The 15,455-nt window shown below is 58.6% G+C and overlaps 5 protein-coding genes across 5 annotated transcripts; 3 read left to right on the top strand and 2 right to left on the bottom strand.

Annotated features, from left to right (window-relative positions):
- Positions 1-399: 399 nt before the first annotated feature.
- SPSK_00858 (uncharacterized protein) lies at positions 400-1,389 on the bottom strand (the record flags this gene model as incomplete). The annotated part of the gene is made up of 3 exons (XM_016727804.1): positions 400-1,048; positions 1,132-1,204; positions 1,308-1,389. The coding sequence occupies 3 exons, from the start codon at positions 1,387-1,389 to the stop codon at positions 400-402; spliced, it is 804 nt and encodes a 267-aa protein (XP_016584512.1).
- A 1,344-nt stretch (positions 1,390-2,733) lies between these two features.
- SPSK_00910 (uncharacterized protein) lies at positions 2,734-3,322 on the top strand (the record flags this gene model as incomplete). Its single annotated transcript, XM_016727852.1, has 2 exons — positions 2,734-2,778; positions 2,858-3,322. The coding sequence occupies 2 exons, from the start codon at positions 2,734-2,736 to the stop codon at positions 3,320-3,322; spliced, it is 510 nt and encodes a 169-aa protein (XP_016584511.1).
- A 2,927-nt stretch (positions 3,323-6,249) lies between these two features.
- Positions 6,250-7,291, top strand: SPSK_00848 (uncharacterized protein; the record flags this gene model as incomplete). Its single annotated transcript, XM_016727794.1, has 2 exons — positions 6,250-7,007; positions 7,132-7,291. The coding sequence occupies 2 exons, from the start codon at positions 6,250-6,252 to the stop codon at positions 7,289-7,291; spliced, it is 918 nt and encodes a 305-aa protein (XP_016584510.1).
- A 608-nt stretch (positions 7,292-7,899) lies between these two features.
- On the top strand, positions 7,900-9,034 carry SPSK_00829 (uncharacterized protein; the record flags this gene model as incomplete). The annotated part of the gene is made up of 2 exons (XM_016727776.1): positions 7,900-8,752; positions 8,844-9,034. The coding sequence occupies 2 exons, from the start codon at positions 7,900-7,902 to the stop codon at positions 9,032-9,034; spliced, it is 1,044 nt and encodes a 347-aa protein (XP_016584509.1).
- A 723-nt stretch (positions 9,035-9,757) lies between these two features.
- Positions 9,758-15,388, bottom strand: SPSK_00654 (uncharacterized protein; the record flags this gene model as incomplete). Its single annotated transcript, XM_016727604.1, has 1 exon — positions 9,758-15,388. The coding sequence occupies one exon, from the start codon at positions 15,386-15,388 to the stop codon at positions 9,758-9,760; it is 5,631 nt and encodes a 1,876-aa protein (XP_016584508.1).
- Positions 15,389-15,455: the final 67 nt, after the last annotated feature.

Genomic DNA, 15,455 nt, shown 5'->3' with positions numbered 1-15,455 from the left:
TTTTCGGAAATAGCAGGGTATGCTGACGACGGTTTCGAGTGGAACCTGGCAGGTATGAATTCGATCTGATCTGAATGAGATACGGACGACGATCAATCATTAATACCCCTTTTGGTCTTGTTTTCGCTAGCACACAGGCCACGACAATATTTGACATGTGCAAAAAATGCAGCCCCCCTTCCATACGTCACGAAACGAACCAGGAAACGAACCAGTGAGACGCTCCAAGAAATTGGACGGCAAAAGTGGCATATCCGATTTTCCCGTTCTTCAGTCTTACTTCCCACTGTTGACGTGTGCGCTACAACGTGGACTTGATGCTTCGCATCGAGGAATCCATCTTGGTCGCCTCCATCTTCTGTTTTGCATTCTAGGAATCCCGCAAGCTCCGATTCTTCCCTACGGCGTCACCGTCACGGTCTCTGTCAGCGTACCGCCCGTCACCGTCTGTACATCCACGGTCGCTGTGGTGGTCGTGTCCGTAAACGTCGTGAACGTCCTGCCCGGCGCGATCGAAATGCGGCCGACCAGCTGGGTCGCTGTCTCGGTCGTCGTGACCGTGAGCCCTGTGGTCGTGTCGGTTGCAGACACGTGCACCGTCTCCGTCACGGTGGGTGTCACGGTGGTCGTGACCGTTGTGGTCGTTGTGGCGGCCAGAGACGGTGAGCATGTTGTCGAGCCGACCGTGGCACCGGCACAGAGACAGGCACACTTGTACGCGGCGGCATTGGGACACTCGGCGGCGTAAGCAGGGACGGTGGTCGGCCACACAGACGGCACAGTTGTCGTGGGAGCCACGCGCCGCGTCTTGTCGCCGCCAGAGAGGCGCGTGACGGTCACGAGCGTTGTCGTCTGGTACGCGAAATCCGTGGCGTCGACTGTCGTCGTCGCCGTCGCAACAGCCTCTATGTAGGGCGTCGTGATGATGGTTGTCGTCTCGGTCTCTGTCGTCCGGACCACGTCCGTTGCGGCAGCAGAAAGGTAGGAGGTGTCGGTCACCGTGCGCGACACCGTCGTGGGGCTTGCCGTCCAAGTGACAGTCTGAGTGCTGCCAATGTGTTGTTCTCAGCACCCTTTCATTTTCTTCTTCTCTTACAACTTTTGCACGGCAGGATCAGGAAATCGACGTACGCGGTTGGCTCAGGATAGGCCACCTCCAAATACGCCTCGCAGTCGGCGATGCCTGTGGCCTCCGCAACGATGCCTAAGGCTCGCAGAATAGAACGCCCCGGTCAGTCCGGAATCGAGAAAATCGAGGAGAGGGGCACCACCACAGTGTCATGGCGCAATTAAGGGCGAAGACGTACCTTGGTAACAGCCATCGTGCGAACACGATGCCGATACAATGCCAACGAGGCTTGCCAGAAGGACTGTGGATTTCCAAATCATCGTGAAGATATTTGGAGGCAGGGTGAAGATGTCGAAGCGACGAGCTCGTCCCTCTTGGATTCACTCGTATCCTGAGGTCAACGGAAATGAACACATTATGCACGTTTTCGTCTCGGCGGCCGGGATGCCAAGAACAACAGGACTTATATACGACGACACCCAGACGGATAGCAAACTAACAAACTGACTCTTGGCCTTCACTCGGGCTCGGAGCTGTCTCGAATTATGCTTCTTCCTTGTACTCGCTCGCTTATCCTCGCCAGTCAGCTGGCGTTACCATACGCTTCTTGCGGCCGTACTTTTGCGTACACCTTGTGTTTTCTATTTAAAAGTCCGCTTGGACTTGGTATTCAACAAATCATCTCAACACGTTTGGCCGGAATCCCTCGATTTCAGTCCGGAGTGAGATTTAAACAGCGATCGACGCTGCTGACGACCGAATTATACGAGACGGCGCCATGGTTACGGGGCGCCCTATCGGACTCGGACCAGAGAAAATGCGTCCGAATCTCCGTATCGGCCAAGCCACACAGCCTTGGCCTCCAACATGGCGTCTTCCAAGTGTGGTGTTATTCTGCGGTCCGTTGCCAAGCCCGAAAACAATGGGAGTTCACGCAGGCCAGAAGGCCAGCTGCCAGCAATTGGCCGTTAGTACTCGACGGGCTGGCGGAACGGCGCGCATTCCTTCTCCACCGTCCAAACTAAAAGCAAACGGCGCATCCACGTCATAAGTATGTGATAAACGTCTACTCAAAGTCGCAGTCTTCGGCTTGACGATTCACTGCAAGAAATACGACCTGTGTCGCAAAAGTCTGCGGGGCCAACCTCGCACATTCCCTATTGGCACAGGGTGACATCGCTGGCGACGCGAAAACAGTGGTGACGTCATTTGTGCTTCTCTGGAGCATAAGGAGCAAGCTACAAGGCCAGAACATCCTCAGGACAACAAGACGTGAATCATGTGCGCCAACGTCGAATGGACGTCAGGCGGCACAAAATCCTGCTTTTTTTCTGTCAACCGGAGGCGTCGCCATGTTACCATTGGTGACTCCTCGCGACTGGCAAACCGTTGTTTCCTTGAATTTGTACATTGTTTTCTATGACGCTTATCGTCGGTGCACACAATGACGCGATCACGATGTGCAACCACCTTGTGCCATTGGGAGGAACTATAAGTACATGTTCTCATCCACGTTCTCATCGTCGAGCCTGCCGACTGTCTTTTTCTTTCACTTCACGACCACAAGAAGAGAACCTACAGCCATCTGCACCGCTATTCGAAACACATCCTCGCGTCAAACTTTGCGTTTCCCTTTTAGAAAACGGTCGCAACAATAAGCCACGATGTTGCTTGTTGACCTCTTTAGCATGATTCTGCGCCTTGCAGAGGTACGTCACTGGCATTCGAGACGGCATGTAAGAACACGAGATAATCCAGCAGGACATACGTACTAACATGGCCACCCAGCTTGCTTTCGCCGCCATCGTCGCCGGCCTCACGGGCGTCTATCTTCACGCCGTCCGCGGCTCGTCGACGTGGGACCAGTCCCGGTTTATCTACACAGAGGTCGTTGCCGGCCTCGCGATCCTGCTGGCCATCGTCTGGCTGTTCCCCTTCTCCGGCAGCTTCATCCACTGGCCGACGGATCTGCTCATTTCAATTCTCTGGTTTGTCGCCTTCGGCCTGATTGTGAACTGGCTGCACGGCTCGTGCGGCAACATCTTCAACTGGACCGGCATCACCATCAACTCGGGCAACTCGTGCCCGGAGTGGAAGGCAAACATTGCCTTTAGCTTCTTGTCGGCCATCTGCTGGCTCGTCTCGGCACTGCTGGGCATTTACTGGGTGCACCGTCATCGCACCGTGCCCGCAACGGCGGCACCGCCGGCGACAGGGTACCGTCGTCGCCGCTGGTACCGGTCGCGGGTTTAAAGATACGCGGCTCATAGGAGGAGGAGGGTGTGGAGGGTGCTGGGTAGAGGGACAATGTAACATATTCGCCTTCTTCTCACAACGCTCTGATTTGCATGTCCTGGTTCCCTTGTTTTGTCCATTTCGGCTTTTCCTTTTTCTGTCCGGTTTCTTCCTTTGTTCAGCGTCTTAACGAACCATTATGAGAATGAATAATATGCACGCCTTATACTCTTATTTTCGTTTTCCGCCGTCCTGCTGTGTTTCCCCCATACTGCAGACTTTGTTATCCGCTCTGCTTATAAGTACCTCATAGCCTCTCGACTATACTCTTACATCGTCTTCGCTACTACGATTCCGACATCCGACCGCTTACCTAACTTGGTCCATGGCAAGAGGAGGTCCTCAGCTTCTGCTTTGTATGTTGTACGATGCAGTCGTTGACTAGGTCCAGTCACGTGCTCTCTAGGACTGTGTAATATGCAATGAAACTTTACGTGGTTCACCTGTCATCCTGTATCTCGTGCTCTTGCATTACCTTTTTTGTCATCTGTCACCATCCGTCGACTCACTTGTTACATGTGCGTCGTCCTCTTGACTACTCGACAAGAAAAGATGTCACTTTGTTGCATACACTAAAAAATACAGCGGAGTGAGTCTCGGCTTAGTAAGGTGGGGCTGCCTGTACAAACCGCGACCTGCACTGTAATACGACTTACATTCAGCCCTAACATGGAATAACATGCCGCTAAAACAGGCCAGGCACCCCCCCCGAGCCGACAACAGAGTGACACAGTCAGGACAGGGACAGCGGTGATATGTTGCGTATAGACACAACTAACATCTCAACACAACCATATGGCTACGTTTCGTTCATTACGAGCCACTTTATGGCTTTCATTTGTACAGCAGTGTCAAGAAGCGCGTAGGGGCGGCCCTTTCTGATTTTCATTCTTTTGTCTTTGCTGTTAAGGACCTATCTGTTTATGGCAGCGCCATTGTATGGGTTTAGTTTATAACATGGACGGCGTGTCAAGTCAGTCAGACAAAGCCTTGGAAAGGGATAGTATAAAACGCAAACACGGTGCAACTGGTCTCTTTGTCTCGTGGACGGACTTCTGACAGGTCAATGGGCCCAACCAATAGCCATCATCTAGGACTGTTCCTCTCCGGAAGGTCGAAATGGTCGAGAAAGTTACAAGACGTTACAAGACGTATTCTTGTCGAGCTCGAACAAATGTAAATTACGGCATCCAAGCGATCGACGACATGTCCACCGCATCGATGATTGGCGCGATTTCGTGCTTTGCCTTTGATGCACGTCTCCACATGACATCATCGATCGATTGTTCCGCGATTGTTCTGCGATGGTTTGCGCTGGTCTGCCACGGCCTGGGCGCTCACTGTGCGACAGCCAGGGATGCAATGTTGGCGGCGCTTGCTTGTTCGACTCTATGAAACTCATGGACGAGCTTCGAGAGCGACAACTACAGGTACAGAACTATGTGCCAAGGTCCGCTTGCACGTGAAGTTGCGTATTTGCCACTTGTCTCCCTTTCTTCAGTTGATAGCTTTGGTCGACAGCTTCGGTCGACAGCTAGCTTGGCTGTAAGTATTAACACGGATCCATTGGCACCGTCAACATCGAAAACCAAGCGAGCAAGCTCAGCATGGAGGAATGTTGCGGGTTGCCTCACTTCAATCGAAGAAGCTGACATCATTCGGCGTGCGTCTGGCAAATGTCGATTCAAAAGCTCCACAAGTTGACTTGTAGATGACGTGCATGCTTGCAGCTCGAAGCTTGAGCTCTGAAGCTTCGAAGCTCCACTCCACTGGGTCCAGATACGACGACAACGACGACGAAGACGACGACAGCCGACAGACGAAAGAAAAGTATCCCCAGGTATCTAGAAATTCAACATGCCCAGTACGACAGACAAGCCAGGAGCTACAAAGTACGTCAGTAAGAGACAATAATACTATTACCAAGACATGTACAATCACCCGTAGTCCTGGTTTGTCGTCTTTCCGTCTTTCCGTCTTGTCGTCTTGTCACTACTTCGTACAGCTACGAGCCCATATGTCCATTGACGCAGTGGGTATCCCTGTCGCGGTCGTGCTTCTCGCCTTCTGCCCAGCTTACCTGCTGAACTGCCTACTTTTCTTTCTTTTTGCATTCCTCCCCACTTTTCTCTCCCAATGTATCTCACTAAAAATAGAGAAACAATCTACCGGCCTCGTCGGTTCGACCTGTTTTCCAACGGAGTCGAGAGCGTACGTACTCCTTCTGTCTTCTGTCTCAGGCTCGTTTGGGGTTGGTTCTGGAGGTGAAAAGAGGGGGGGCGGAGGTGGCGCTTATTGCATCCAGCTCTCACCGGAGGGGCAACAACGCTTGTTCTGTTCCCGATCGATGACGACGGATGAGATCAGAACGCGTCGCTAAGGATACTAACGAATGCTCGCCAATCAAGAGGTTGGATGGCGCCATGTCCATGTCCTCGTCCTTTGACGTCCATCGACATCCATTGACATCCATTGACATCCTTTGCTATACGTTGACCGTCACAGACGGCCCTTTGTCGCTCTTTGTCACCCCGGGGGGCGTGTGCAACCGGCATCGCTCCGGTGTTCATCGAGCCATCAACCCATCGAGCGAGCCAGCGGCTTCCAACAGTCAGAGCTAGGATGGCGTGTGCGCAAGAAAACGATGTGCCATCGATCTGCATTCTCCGCTTGACATGACGACATGCGAGCAGCTCCCTCCCCTCGTCATGGCCCTTGGTTCTCGTCGTTCTTGTCTCTTGTCATTCTTGTCATCCCTTGTCGTCCATAAATATAGGACGTTCCCGCATTGTTTGAAGTGATTCTTTCCGTCTTCTTTATTTCACACCATACATCATAAAACACATACACATTTCATACACATTTTTTAAACACTACATTTCACCATGTCTTCCATCGTCAACAAGATCAAGGACGCTGTCCAGGACAAGACCCACAGCGGCAGCAGCAACGAGACCGGCAGCGGCAACAACTACGGCGGCAACAACACGGGCGACAACACCTACGACTCCTCCAACCCGCGCTCCCAGCAGGCTGGTACCGGCCGCACGACCCGCAGCTCCGGCGCTGCCGGCGGCTACGGCGATGATTCGTACGGCGCCGGTGCCGGTGCCGCTGGTGCCGGTGCTGGCGTTGCTGGTGTTGGCGCCGGCGCCGTCGGTGGCCGCACTGCAGGCGGCAACGACCTGAGCAGCTCTGGCGTCGGCGGCAGCGACCCCACCTACGGCTCTACCGGCGCTGGCGGCGCTGGCCGCACGGCCGGCGGCGTCTCCGGCGGTGATCCCACCTACGGCTCGACTGGTTCTGGCGGCGCTGGCCGCACGGCCGGTGGTGTCTCTGGCGGTGATCCCACCTACGGCTCGACTGGCACGGCCGGCCGCACGGCCGGCGGTGATGAGTTCGGCACCATTGGCGGCCAGAGCGGCGGCGCTGCGGGCGCCACCCGCAACCTCGAGGGCACCGGCCGCGGCGGCTACACCGGCGGCGACACGGGCCTCTACGAGGGCAGCAACACGAGCGGCCTCGGCAGCGGTGCGGGCCAGAACCTGCGGCAGCAGGGCGGCGCCGCCGCCCAGAACCTGCAGGGCGCCGGCCGTGGCGGCTACACCGGCGGCGATACCGGCTTCTCCGGCGGCAACTTCTCGTAAGTGTGGTGAGTTTCTTTTCTTCCCTTGGCCCAAGAGCCACGTTGCTGTTTTCAATGTGACGTAATACAATTGTATTATTTACCATATTATTTACCTTAACGCCCACTAACCCCATTGCAGTGCGGGTGCAACACGCGACCCTACAGATGCAGCCCAAGTGCCGCCATCTGTGCTCGCCAAGCGCCTCGGCGACCCGGTCGCGCACCACGGTGACGAGGGCCACGACCGCGTGCGCCGAAACAGCGCAGCAACGCACCAGGAGTCGTTCCGGGGAATTTAAACGTCTAGGGAAGGACGTGGCGTTAATTGATTTTTCATTTTTCACTCAGATATCACCATATATCAAATGAAATAAATTCAAAGTGAAGCTCATACGACGTCGATAATGACGATATCCAAGTACGATCATGACGCGTGAACATGGTGCCGTTGACATCGTAACCGTCGACGTGCCTTTGATTATGACGTCATTTTCAATTGATAGAGATGATGTCATAGGCCATAATGTGCCTCACGTGATATATCATGTCAATAGATGACTAATATATCGAAAAGTGAATCACGTGATAGTCTGCCAATGTCGACAATCCTTATCTTATCAGCCCCGCGGGCCGCCAAATGCACCTGCCTCCCTCACAGGCAGCATGGCACCATTAAGGTGCATCCATTGAACGATTCACGAGAGTTTACGACCGAACACTCATCGACCGGGGCCTCGACCGTGTTGCCATCATGTTTTCTGCCGCCCGTGGCGCTGCACACACCTGAGCCCACGACAACGAAACAGTACGAGCCATCCATCGACAGACAAACGTGAGACGGGGGACAAGGAGGCAGGACAGAAGGGAAAGGGGACAAGGGGACGGCATCGCACAATCGCAAAGGGATATGGCTGCGCAGTCCATACGCGGGCTTGGGCGCAGCGGCTCATCGGGCACGCGCCCCACAGACTCGTCGGCAGCGCCGTCGACGCTGCTCGCCCGTGCTCTGTGGCAGCGGCGGGTGCCATTGATCATCACCCACGCCGCGTTGGGCAGCCCTGACGATGACGTTGACGGGGCGGCCGCAGCGACAGGCGTGTTTAGCGGCGACGGCGGCGACGGGGGCGCCGGTGGTGCTCAGAAGCTGCCACCGTTCTATGCCACGTCCGTGCCCCGGTTCGGATACCTGGCCCAGCTGCTGCCGCGACTGTCGGCCTTCTTCGGCCGGCCTTGTTCTAGCTTCCACTACGAGGACGTGCCGCTGCGCAACCTGCCCGTCGGCTTGCTGCTGGACCTGTATCGACCGGTCGCGCTGCCGCCTGGAGCCGGTGGTGGCGGTACCGGTGGTGCCGCTGCACAGGACGGGCGGCCTGACGCGGGACACATGACACCCTGGCGCCTCGTCGTGGCCGATGGCGAGGCCTGGCACCTGGGCGACACGTTTCTGAACGGCGCCAAGGAGGCCGACTACGTGCGCTACGGCAGCGCGAAGCAGATCATGAGCCTGTCCAAGGCCAACACCGAAGCCCTGTGGCACGCCGTGCAGGACAACGACTATGCCGCCTTTGCCCGCGTCAACAACCTGCTGCTCAACGCACCGACGCCGCTGCGCCACATCCCGCTGCGCCTCTACATCCCGACCACGGCACCGCCCGCCCAGACGACCGACAATGCCGCCGCCGCCACCTCGGCCTCGCCAGCCACCACCCCGGGCACCTACAAAGTCATGCAGGCGCTCGTGCAGCCACGGACCAGCAATCGTGAGTTTTGTTTCCACCACCACCACCTCACCAACGCTCTGCATAAAAAGCATCGGCCACGCCCGTCTCTAACCTGTCTGCACACACCTAGGTCAGCAACAGACTCTCGGCCCGGCGCTGCGCAGTCTTCTGCCGCTGCTGTTTCCGAGCAGCCGCGATCCCGTGCTGGCCAACGTCATTCTGCACGGCGCCCCGGTGCCATTCCACGCGCCACTGGAGGACCTCATGCGTGAGGCCGCATACCCAGATGGATGGCTGTGCCTTATTGTTGTCCTTTTGTAGCTGGACTCTCCGTCCTCGAGCCTTCTCATTGAGCTTTCATACCCAAATTCACAGCGTTTCCGTTTTGGTTATTTGTAGTCCAGAGCACGTCGTTTAATGCAAAGAGGGATCAAAAGTGCAGCAGACGTGGTAAGTAATGCTTTGAAGCGAGCGAGGCCGCTGTGCCTCGCTGATGTGATGACATTTGGACTAAGAACTTAGATAAGCCATTTCCAGTCAACTGTGGTATTTCTTCCGTGAGGTGTACAAAACATGTGATGCAACGGGGAGTATAAAACGAGACAGACAAATGCAGCCAAAGGGCAAAAAAAGAGAATCGACTAGAAATATTAGAAATGACCCAACAGAGCAGAGGCAGAAAAAAAAAGAAGCGGTCCACGCTCGCTCAGTCCGCCGAGGACAAGTTTTGTTGTGCTGCTTGCTAAATGCAAATGGTACTTGGCACGGCTGTTCAGGCCGGCGGAGAATCAATAAAACCAAATAAGCCAAATAAACCAAATAAACCAAATAAAACCAGAAAAAAAAATATTAAAGTAAACCAAAAAGAAGAAGGTGATGATACTGAAACAGAAAAAGTCATAAGACAAGTGAAATCCAGGCAAGAATGATATAGTCAAAATTGACGAGGTAGGAAGAAAATGCATAGAACAACAGAAACGACACAAATTACTCCCCACAAAACTATTAAAACAAATGCACAAACATCGGCTCGCCCCTGTGCTCTCACTCATACGGCCGTCGCTCGTACGGCGGCAGGTGGTGCGGGAAGCCCGGTTCGTTTGGCGTTGTCGGTGCCTTGACGGCCGGCGGCGGGCCAAATTGCATTCCGGGCAGGCGAGCTTGCGTGGGGCTGGGTATGTTGCTGCTGCTGGCACCACCACCACCACCACCACCACGACCAACACCGCCGCTGAAACCATCAGCCAAGGCTGCGGCCGGCGGCGACACGTAGGTCTGCGTGTGCCGCTGGAGCGACCCTGGCGGCGATGTGTACTGCGCGGGCGACCCGCCCATGGGGGATATCTGCATGGGCGAGCCGTCGGGGTACTTGCTGGGGTACTGCGGCGGACCCGTCGTCGGTACTGCCGCTGCCGCTGCCGTTGGTGCAGCTGTGGTAGCAGCGGCTGGAATCGGCGGGGGTGGCGGGCCGAGCGGCGACACGCGGGGCGGCGGATAGCTCGACGAGGGTTGGGATGACACTGTCGGCATCGTTGCCTCTGTCGCCGGGGGCACCTCTGCAACAGACGGGTAGAGCTCCTGCATCTGGTTCATGTTGTCGCCGAGCATCGTCAAGTGCGGATCGCTGGACATGTAGGCCTTGGCGTCTTGCAAGGGCAAGCCGTAGGCCACAGGCAGGCTCGGGGCCTGCTCAATGTAGACGGGGTTGGCCATGCGCATAGCGTACAGGCCCTTGAGGATGCGCAGGTCGTAGCCCAGCGAGCTCGACGGCTGTGCGACGACCTCGAAGAAGGCAATCGTCTTGCGGAACAGGTCGTTGACGAGGTCTTCCGTGATGTACTGGCCGAGCACGGGGTCGCGCTGGATCGAGTCGAGGATGAGCAGGTTGCCCCACTGCGCGTGCGCCGTGCCAAACACATTCGTGATAATAAAGCGACGGTCCGGCAGGCCGTGGAACGCCCGTGTGCTCTCGACAAGCGCCTGGATGCCGCGCCGCGCCAGCGCCATGCTCTTGGGCGAGAAGGGGCTGTCGACGCCCCCAGGGTGGGTGGTCGACGTCTGCGCGGGCGTGTCGCCCCCAGCCGTCGCCTCGTTCGCGTCCCGATGAGCCGATGGCGATGTCTCGTCGGCAGCATACGACGCAGGCCCGGCGGCCGTCTTCGTGTCATTGTCATCGTCGCCATAAAGCAGCTCGTCCTTCTCGACGTCGCCGTTCACGTTCAAGCGCCGGTGCTTGCCCGCCTTCTCCTCGCGCTTGATCCGCTTCGCGTAGTTGATCTCGAGGATGCGGCGTATGTAAAACCGGTGCACGATCACCTGCGCGCCCCAGTACTTGGCCCGCAGGCGCGCGTGCAGAATCTCATTCGGCGGCGGGTCGGTGTCGTCGAACGCGTAGCACTTGGGCACCCACGTGTGCGTCGCCAGCAGGCCCGAGTACATCTCGATGGACTTGAAGTTGGGCTCGCCGTTGAAGTCGCCGTGGTACAGAGTCTTGTGGATGTCATTGAGCTGGTTGCGTAGGTAGAGCTGGGCGGTGTAGCTTTCCAAGACGCGCTGCTCGACGCCGTGCTTGGCGAGGAAGGAGATGCGCGGATAGGGGAAGTGCTTCTCGTACTGGAGAATACCTGACGGCGGCAGGTGCAGCTCGGCCAGAATATCGCTCTCCAGCTGTAGACACGACCAGAACGCGAGGAGAAATGGATTGTCGCGGTGCTGCACATTCTTCTCGTCAGGGGGCTGGAGGGGTTTGCCAAACTCATCCATCTTGCCGGCGTATTCCTCGAGTTTTGTGAGAATCGACTTGAAGCGATGCATGCTCGGCCGCACAATGCCCAGCAAAAGGCGACCGGCCGTGGCCACCGCCTCGAGGCTCTCAATGGGCCGGCCCAGCTGGCCATAGTACAAGCAGGCCACGATGTACACCCATACGTGCTTGAGCTCGCGGCCGGCGCCATGGCAGCCGATGATTTCCATGGCCGCCGCGAAGTAGTCCAACCCTGGGATTTCGTCCACGTTGCGCCGCATCGACGCGGCGCTCGGCAGGCCGCCGCTGTTGCCGCTGTTGCCGCCCTTGGCCGATCCGGTGCCGCTCGAGCTGGGGGGCAAAAAGTTGCCGCTCCCTGCTGACGCACCGCCGCCAGAGACGGGGGCCCACGGCACCGTCCCACTGCTGCCAAACGACTGACTGCCGCCACCACCCTGCACAGACGTGCGACGGCTCGGCGTGTGACCCGGACCCACGGCAGGCGACGCGGATGGCGAGTCATGCACAGACGGCGCGGGTGAGTAGCCGTTGTTGGGTTGGGCATTGTACGTGTGGATATGCGCTTCGGCAAACACAGGCGACGCCTGCGACGACTGCGCGCCGGTAGGCAGCGGCGACTCGGGATCAAGGTTCTCCGGCACGACATCGGGAAGATGGCCCTGTTTGTGCAGGCAGATCTTGCCGAGGGCCAAAATGGCAAGCACCAGGGCACTTTCCGCGTTGCGGAACGGCACACCCGGACGCAGCGGCAGTCTGGGCGCGACGGGGGCGCCGCCTGTGCCCGTGCCTGTGCCGGTGCCTATGCCGCTACCACTCGGTCCAGAGTAGCCCTCGGGGAACGGCGACCGCTTCCGTTTGAGACTGCCCTCGGCGGTGGGCGATTGTGCCTGGGGTTCGTCGGGGGTGCCCGCAAACGCGGCGACGGGCGCGCGCGGCACGGCGCCCCACGCGGACCTGCCTGCCTGGGACGACGAGGACGATGAACGGGGAAGCGTTTCGAGGAAGAGAGTGACCATGGCATACAGCGGCTTGGGGTTGATGATGGGATGCATGTTCTGAATGTTCGCCTCGTAGCTCTTGACATATGCCCACACCGTCTTGGGGTCGAGGTCGAGCTCAATGTTGCTGGAGGCACCGTACGGCCCGACCTGGCCCCAGCCGCCAAGCTGGCCCCACATCTCGCCGGGGAAGCGCACGGATTCCTTGCCGTCCTCGTAACTGCCGCCGCTGCTGTTGTTGCTGACGGTGCTGGGGCCGCGTTCCATCGCAACGCTTGTCTCTGGGAGGGAGCTGCCGGCTTCGTTCTCGCTAACACGGATGGTCATCTTCTGGTCAAACCCTTCGCCGCGGCCCATGAAGCGGATGGTGCCGCGCTGCTCTTCTTGGCGGATGGGGTATTCTGGCAAGTGTTGGATGCCCTGCTCGACCAGGAGGTGGTGGACGCGCTCGCGAATGGAGGGCCACGTGAGCAGCAGGCCAGCGAGCGTGGTGTGGTTGGAGGGGATGGCCGACTCGTTTGGTTTGACGACGGGACCCGTGAAATCGCTCACGGCGTTCAGCTCGCCTTGTGTCTCGCGCGTGATGCGCTCGGCCTCGTTGGATGACAGGGGCGCCGGCGCCGCCGGCGCCGCGGCCATGGCATTGGCATTGGCCGGGTCAATGGGCAGGATGCTGGCGCCAGCAGCAGCGGCCTGCATGGCATCAGCCGAGGAAGCAATGCCTGCACCGCGCAGGTTGACGCCGACACCAGCCGCTTCCAGAGCAGACGCGGTAGCAGCCGCTGCAGCAGCCGCCGCCGCGGTCGCTTGAGCATTGTCAGCAGCTGACTTGGCCAACTGCTGGACAGCGGCCATGATATCTTGGATGTCGTTGCGCATGACGCCGATGCTGTCGATGAGGTCCGCCGTGGCCTTGTCCTGCTGTTTGGGGATGGGATCGCGGTACTTGCACTCGATGTTTTTCTCACGGCAATTTTTGCAGGGCTTGGTCTCGTCACACTTGGCTTTGAGCGAGCGGCAACTGTCACACGCCTGCGATGCGCGCTGGGCCTTCTTTTTGCCGGCGGCGGCATAGGCCAGCGGGTACAGGATGTCGGCGGAAGGCGGAGGGCCGGACGCGTGGCTAAACATGGGGGTCTGTTGCTGTGCTGGTGGTGGTGGCTGTTGCTCATAATGCGGCTGCAGTTGGGGCGGCTGCTGCTGCTGTGCTGCTGGTGGTGCTGATGGTGGTGCTGGTGGTGCTGGATGGGACATTTGCTGTTGCTGTTGTGGCGATTGCCGGGGATGCTGTAAAGGGTGCGGTTGCGGTGGCGGCGGTTGTTGTGTCGGTGATGGCTGTTGCGGCTGCAGCGGTGGTGGGCCGTGCGGGTGGTGTTGCAACGGCATCAGCGGCTGTTGCTGTATCGGTGGAGGAGGTGGTTGCGCATGGCTCATGGATGCCGGTGTCGTCGCCGGCGGGTAGCTGGACGGTCGGTACTGAGGGCTGTGGTCTTGCTGCGAGCCCTGTGGTGGTCCAGACGGCGATTGCTGCTGTGACGGCGCGGCTGATTGCATGTGGCCAGGCGGGTGGTGAGCAGGCAGCGGAGGAGGCGCTGGTTGTTGTGAATACGGCTGATAATGTGCATGCTGTGGTGGCGGGTGTTGCTGGTGCTGTGGAGGGAGGTGGTGCACCTGCGGTTGTGTTGGTGGCGGCGGTTGTTGTTGTTGTTGTTGCTGGGCCGGGTAGGGAGGAGGATACGACTGCGGAGGCTGCCCGGGGCCACCCATATTGGGGTGGGAGAGGTTATCGAAGCTCATTGAGCGAGCGCCGTCGTCCGACTGTCGCATGGGGGGCATTGGAGGTTGCTGTTGTTGCTGTTGCTGTTGCAGTCTGCCTGTGCCGGTAGTAGACGCGGCCGAACCGGGTCGGTTGCGAGCCGGGTCGTCGTCTACCAACTGCGGGTGCTGCAGGTGCTGTGGCTTGTCGGCGCGGTCGTAGGACGGCGCGTTGTGCGGAGGCGGCGGTAGACCGGGAGCAGCGCTCGCGGGCGAGCGGGAAGGAAACCGGTAGTCGGGCGGCTGCTGTAGGTACTGCTGCTGATGCTGCTGCTGCTGTTGCTGCTGAGGATAAAAGTCTTGCGGGCGATGATCCTGTCCAAGCGCGTACGTGTCCTGCTCATTGTGCCGGCGGTCGTCCAGGTGGGGCGAGTAGGTGCGCGGCTGGGAGAGCGAGTGTGAATGCGACGGCTTGTGTTGCAGCAGCCGGCCGTTGGTGTTTGTGCCGTTGTGTTGGTTGTGTGGCGCCGGGAGCGGCGGCGGCAAGGTCGTCGAGTTCGTGAAGGAGTGCGCTGACACGGGTGTCGCGGGTGCCGGCGACGATGCGATGGAAGGGCGCTGGTCGAGGGCAGCGGAGGCGGAGGCGGAGGCAGGAGCAGAGGCAGAAGCAGACGCAGAGGTAGAGGCAGAGGCGACGGAACCGTTGGTGTGAAAGGGACCAGGACCTGGACCAGGACCAGCGGGAGCGCTCGAGGCGGAGGGATAGGCGGACTGATATGGGCTGGCAGAGGAGTGGACGGGATGGAGCTGCGAAGGAGGTTGTGGCGGCGGCTGCGGATGCTGCAAGGTATAGCGCGGCGAGTGGCGAGGGGAGGGCAAGCGCGGTGAGAGCGTGCGTGGCGAGGGGAGCCGCGGAGGATGTGGTTGGTGGTATGGGTGATGAGGAGGAGGAGCAGCAGCCGCCGCGTAGGCGTTGGGATGGGAGCTGTGCGCCGCGGCGCCGGGTGGGTAGGGATGCTGGTGATGCTGGTAGAGGTGGGAGGAGGGAGAGGAGGAGGACGGCGGAAGGGCGTTCAAGGAGGACGGTCCGGAGGAAGAAGCCCAGGAGGAACCTGCGGTCGAGAGACGTACCTTCTTGGTCTCGGGGCCGTGGTCCATAGCTCAGATATGCAGGCCGGTGGAGGAAGACGAGAAGAGGGAAGGGGAAGGGGAAGAGGAAGAGAGA

Source organism: Sporothrix schenckii (genome assembly GCF_000961545.1).
Source record: "Sporothrix schenckii 1099-18 chromosome Unknown Cont48, whole genome shotgun sequence".
Taxonomy (NCBI): Eukaryota; Fungi; Ascomycota; class Sordariomycetes; order Ophiostomatales; family Ophiostomataceae; genus Sporothrix; species Sporothrix schenckii.
Note: the sequence above shows the minus strand (reverse complement) of the source record. Positions and strands in the feature narration are given on the sequence as shown.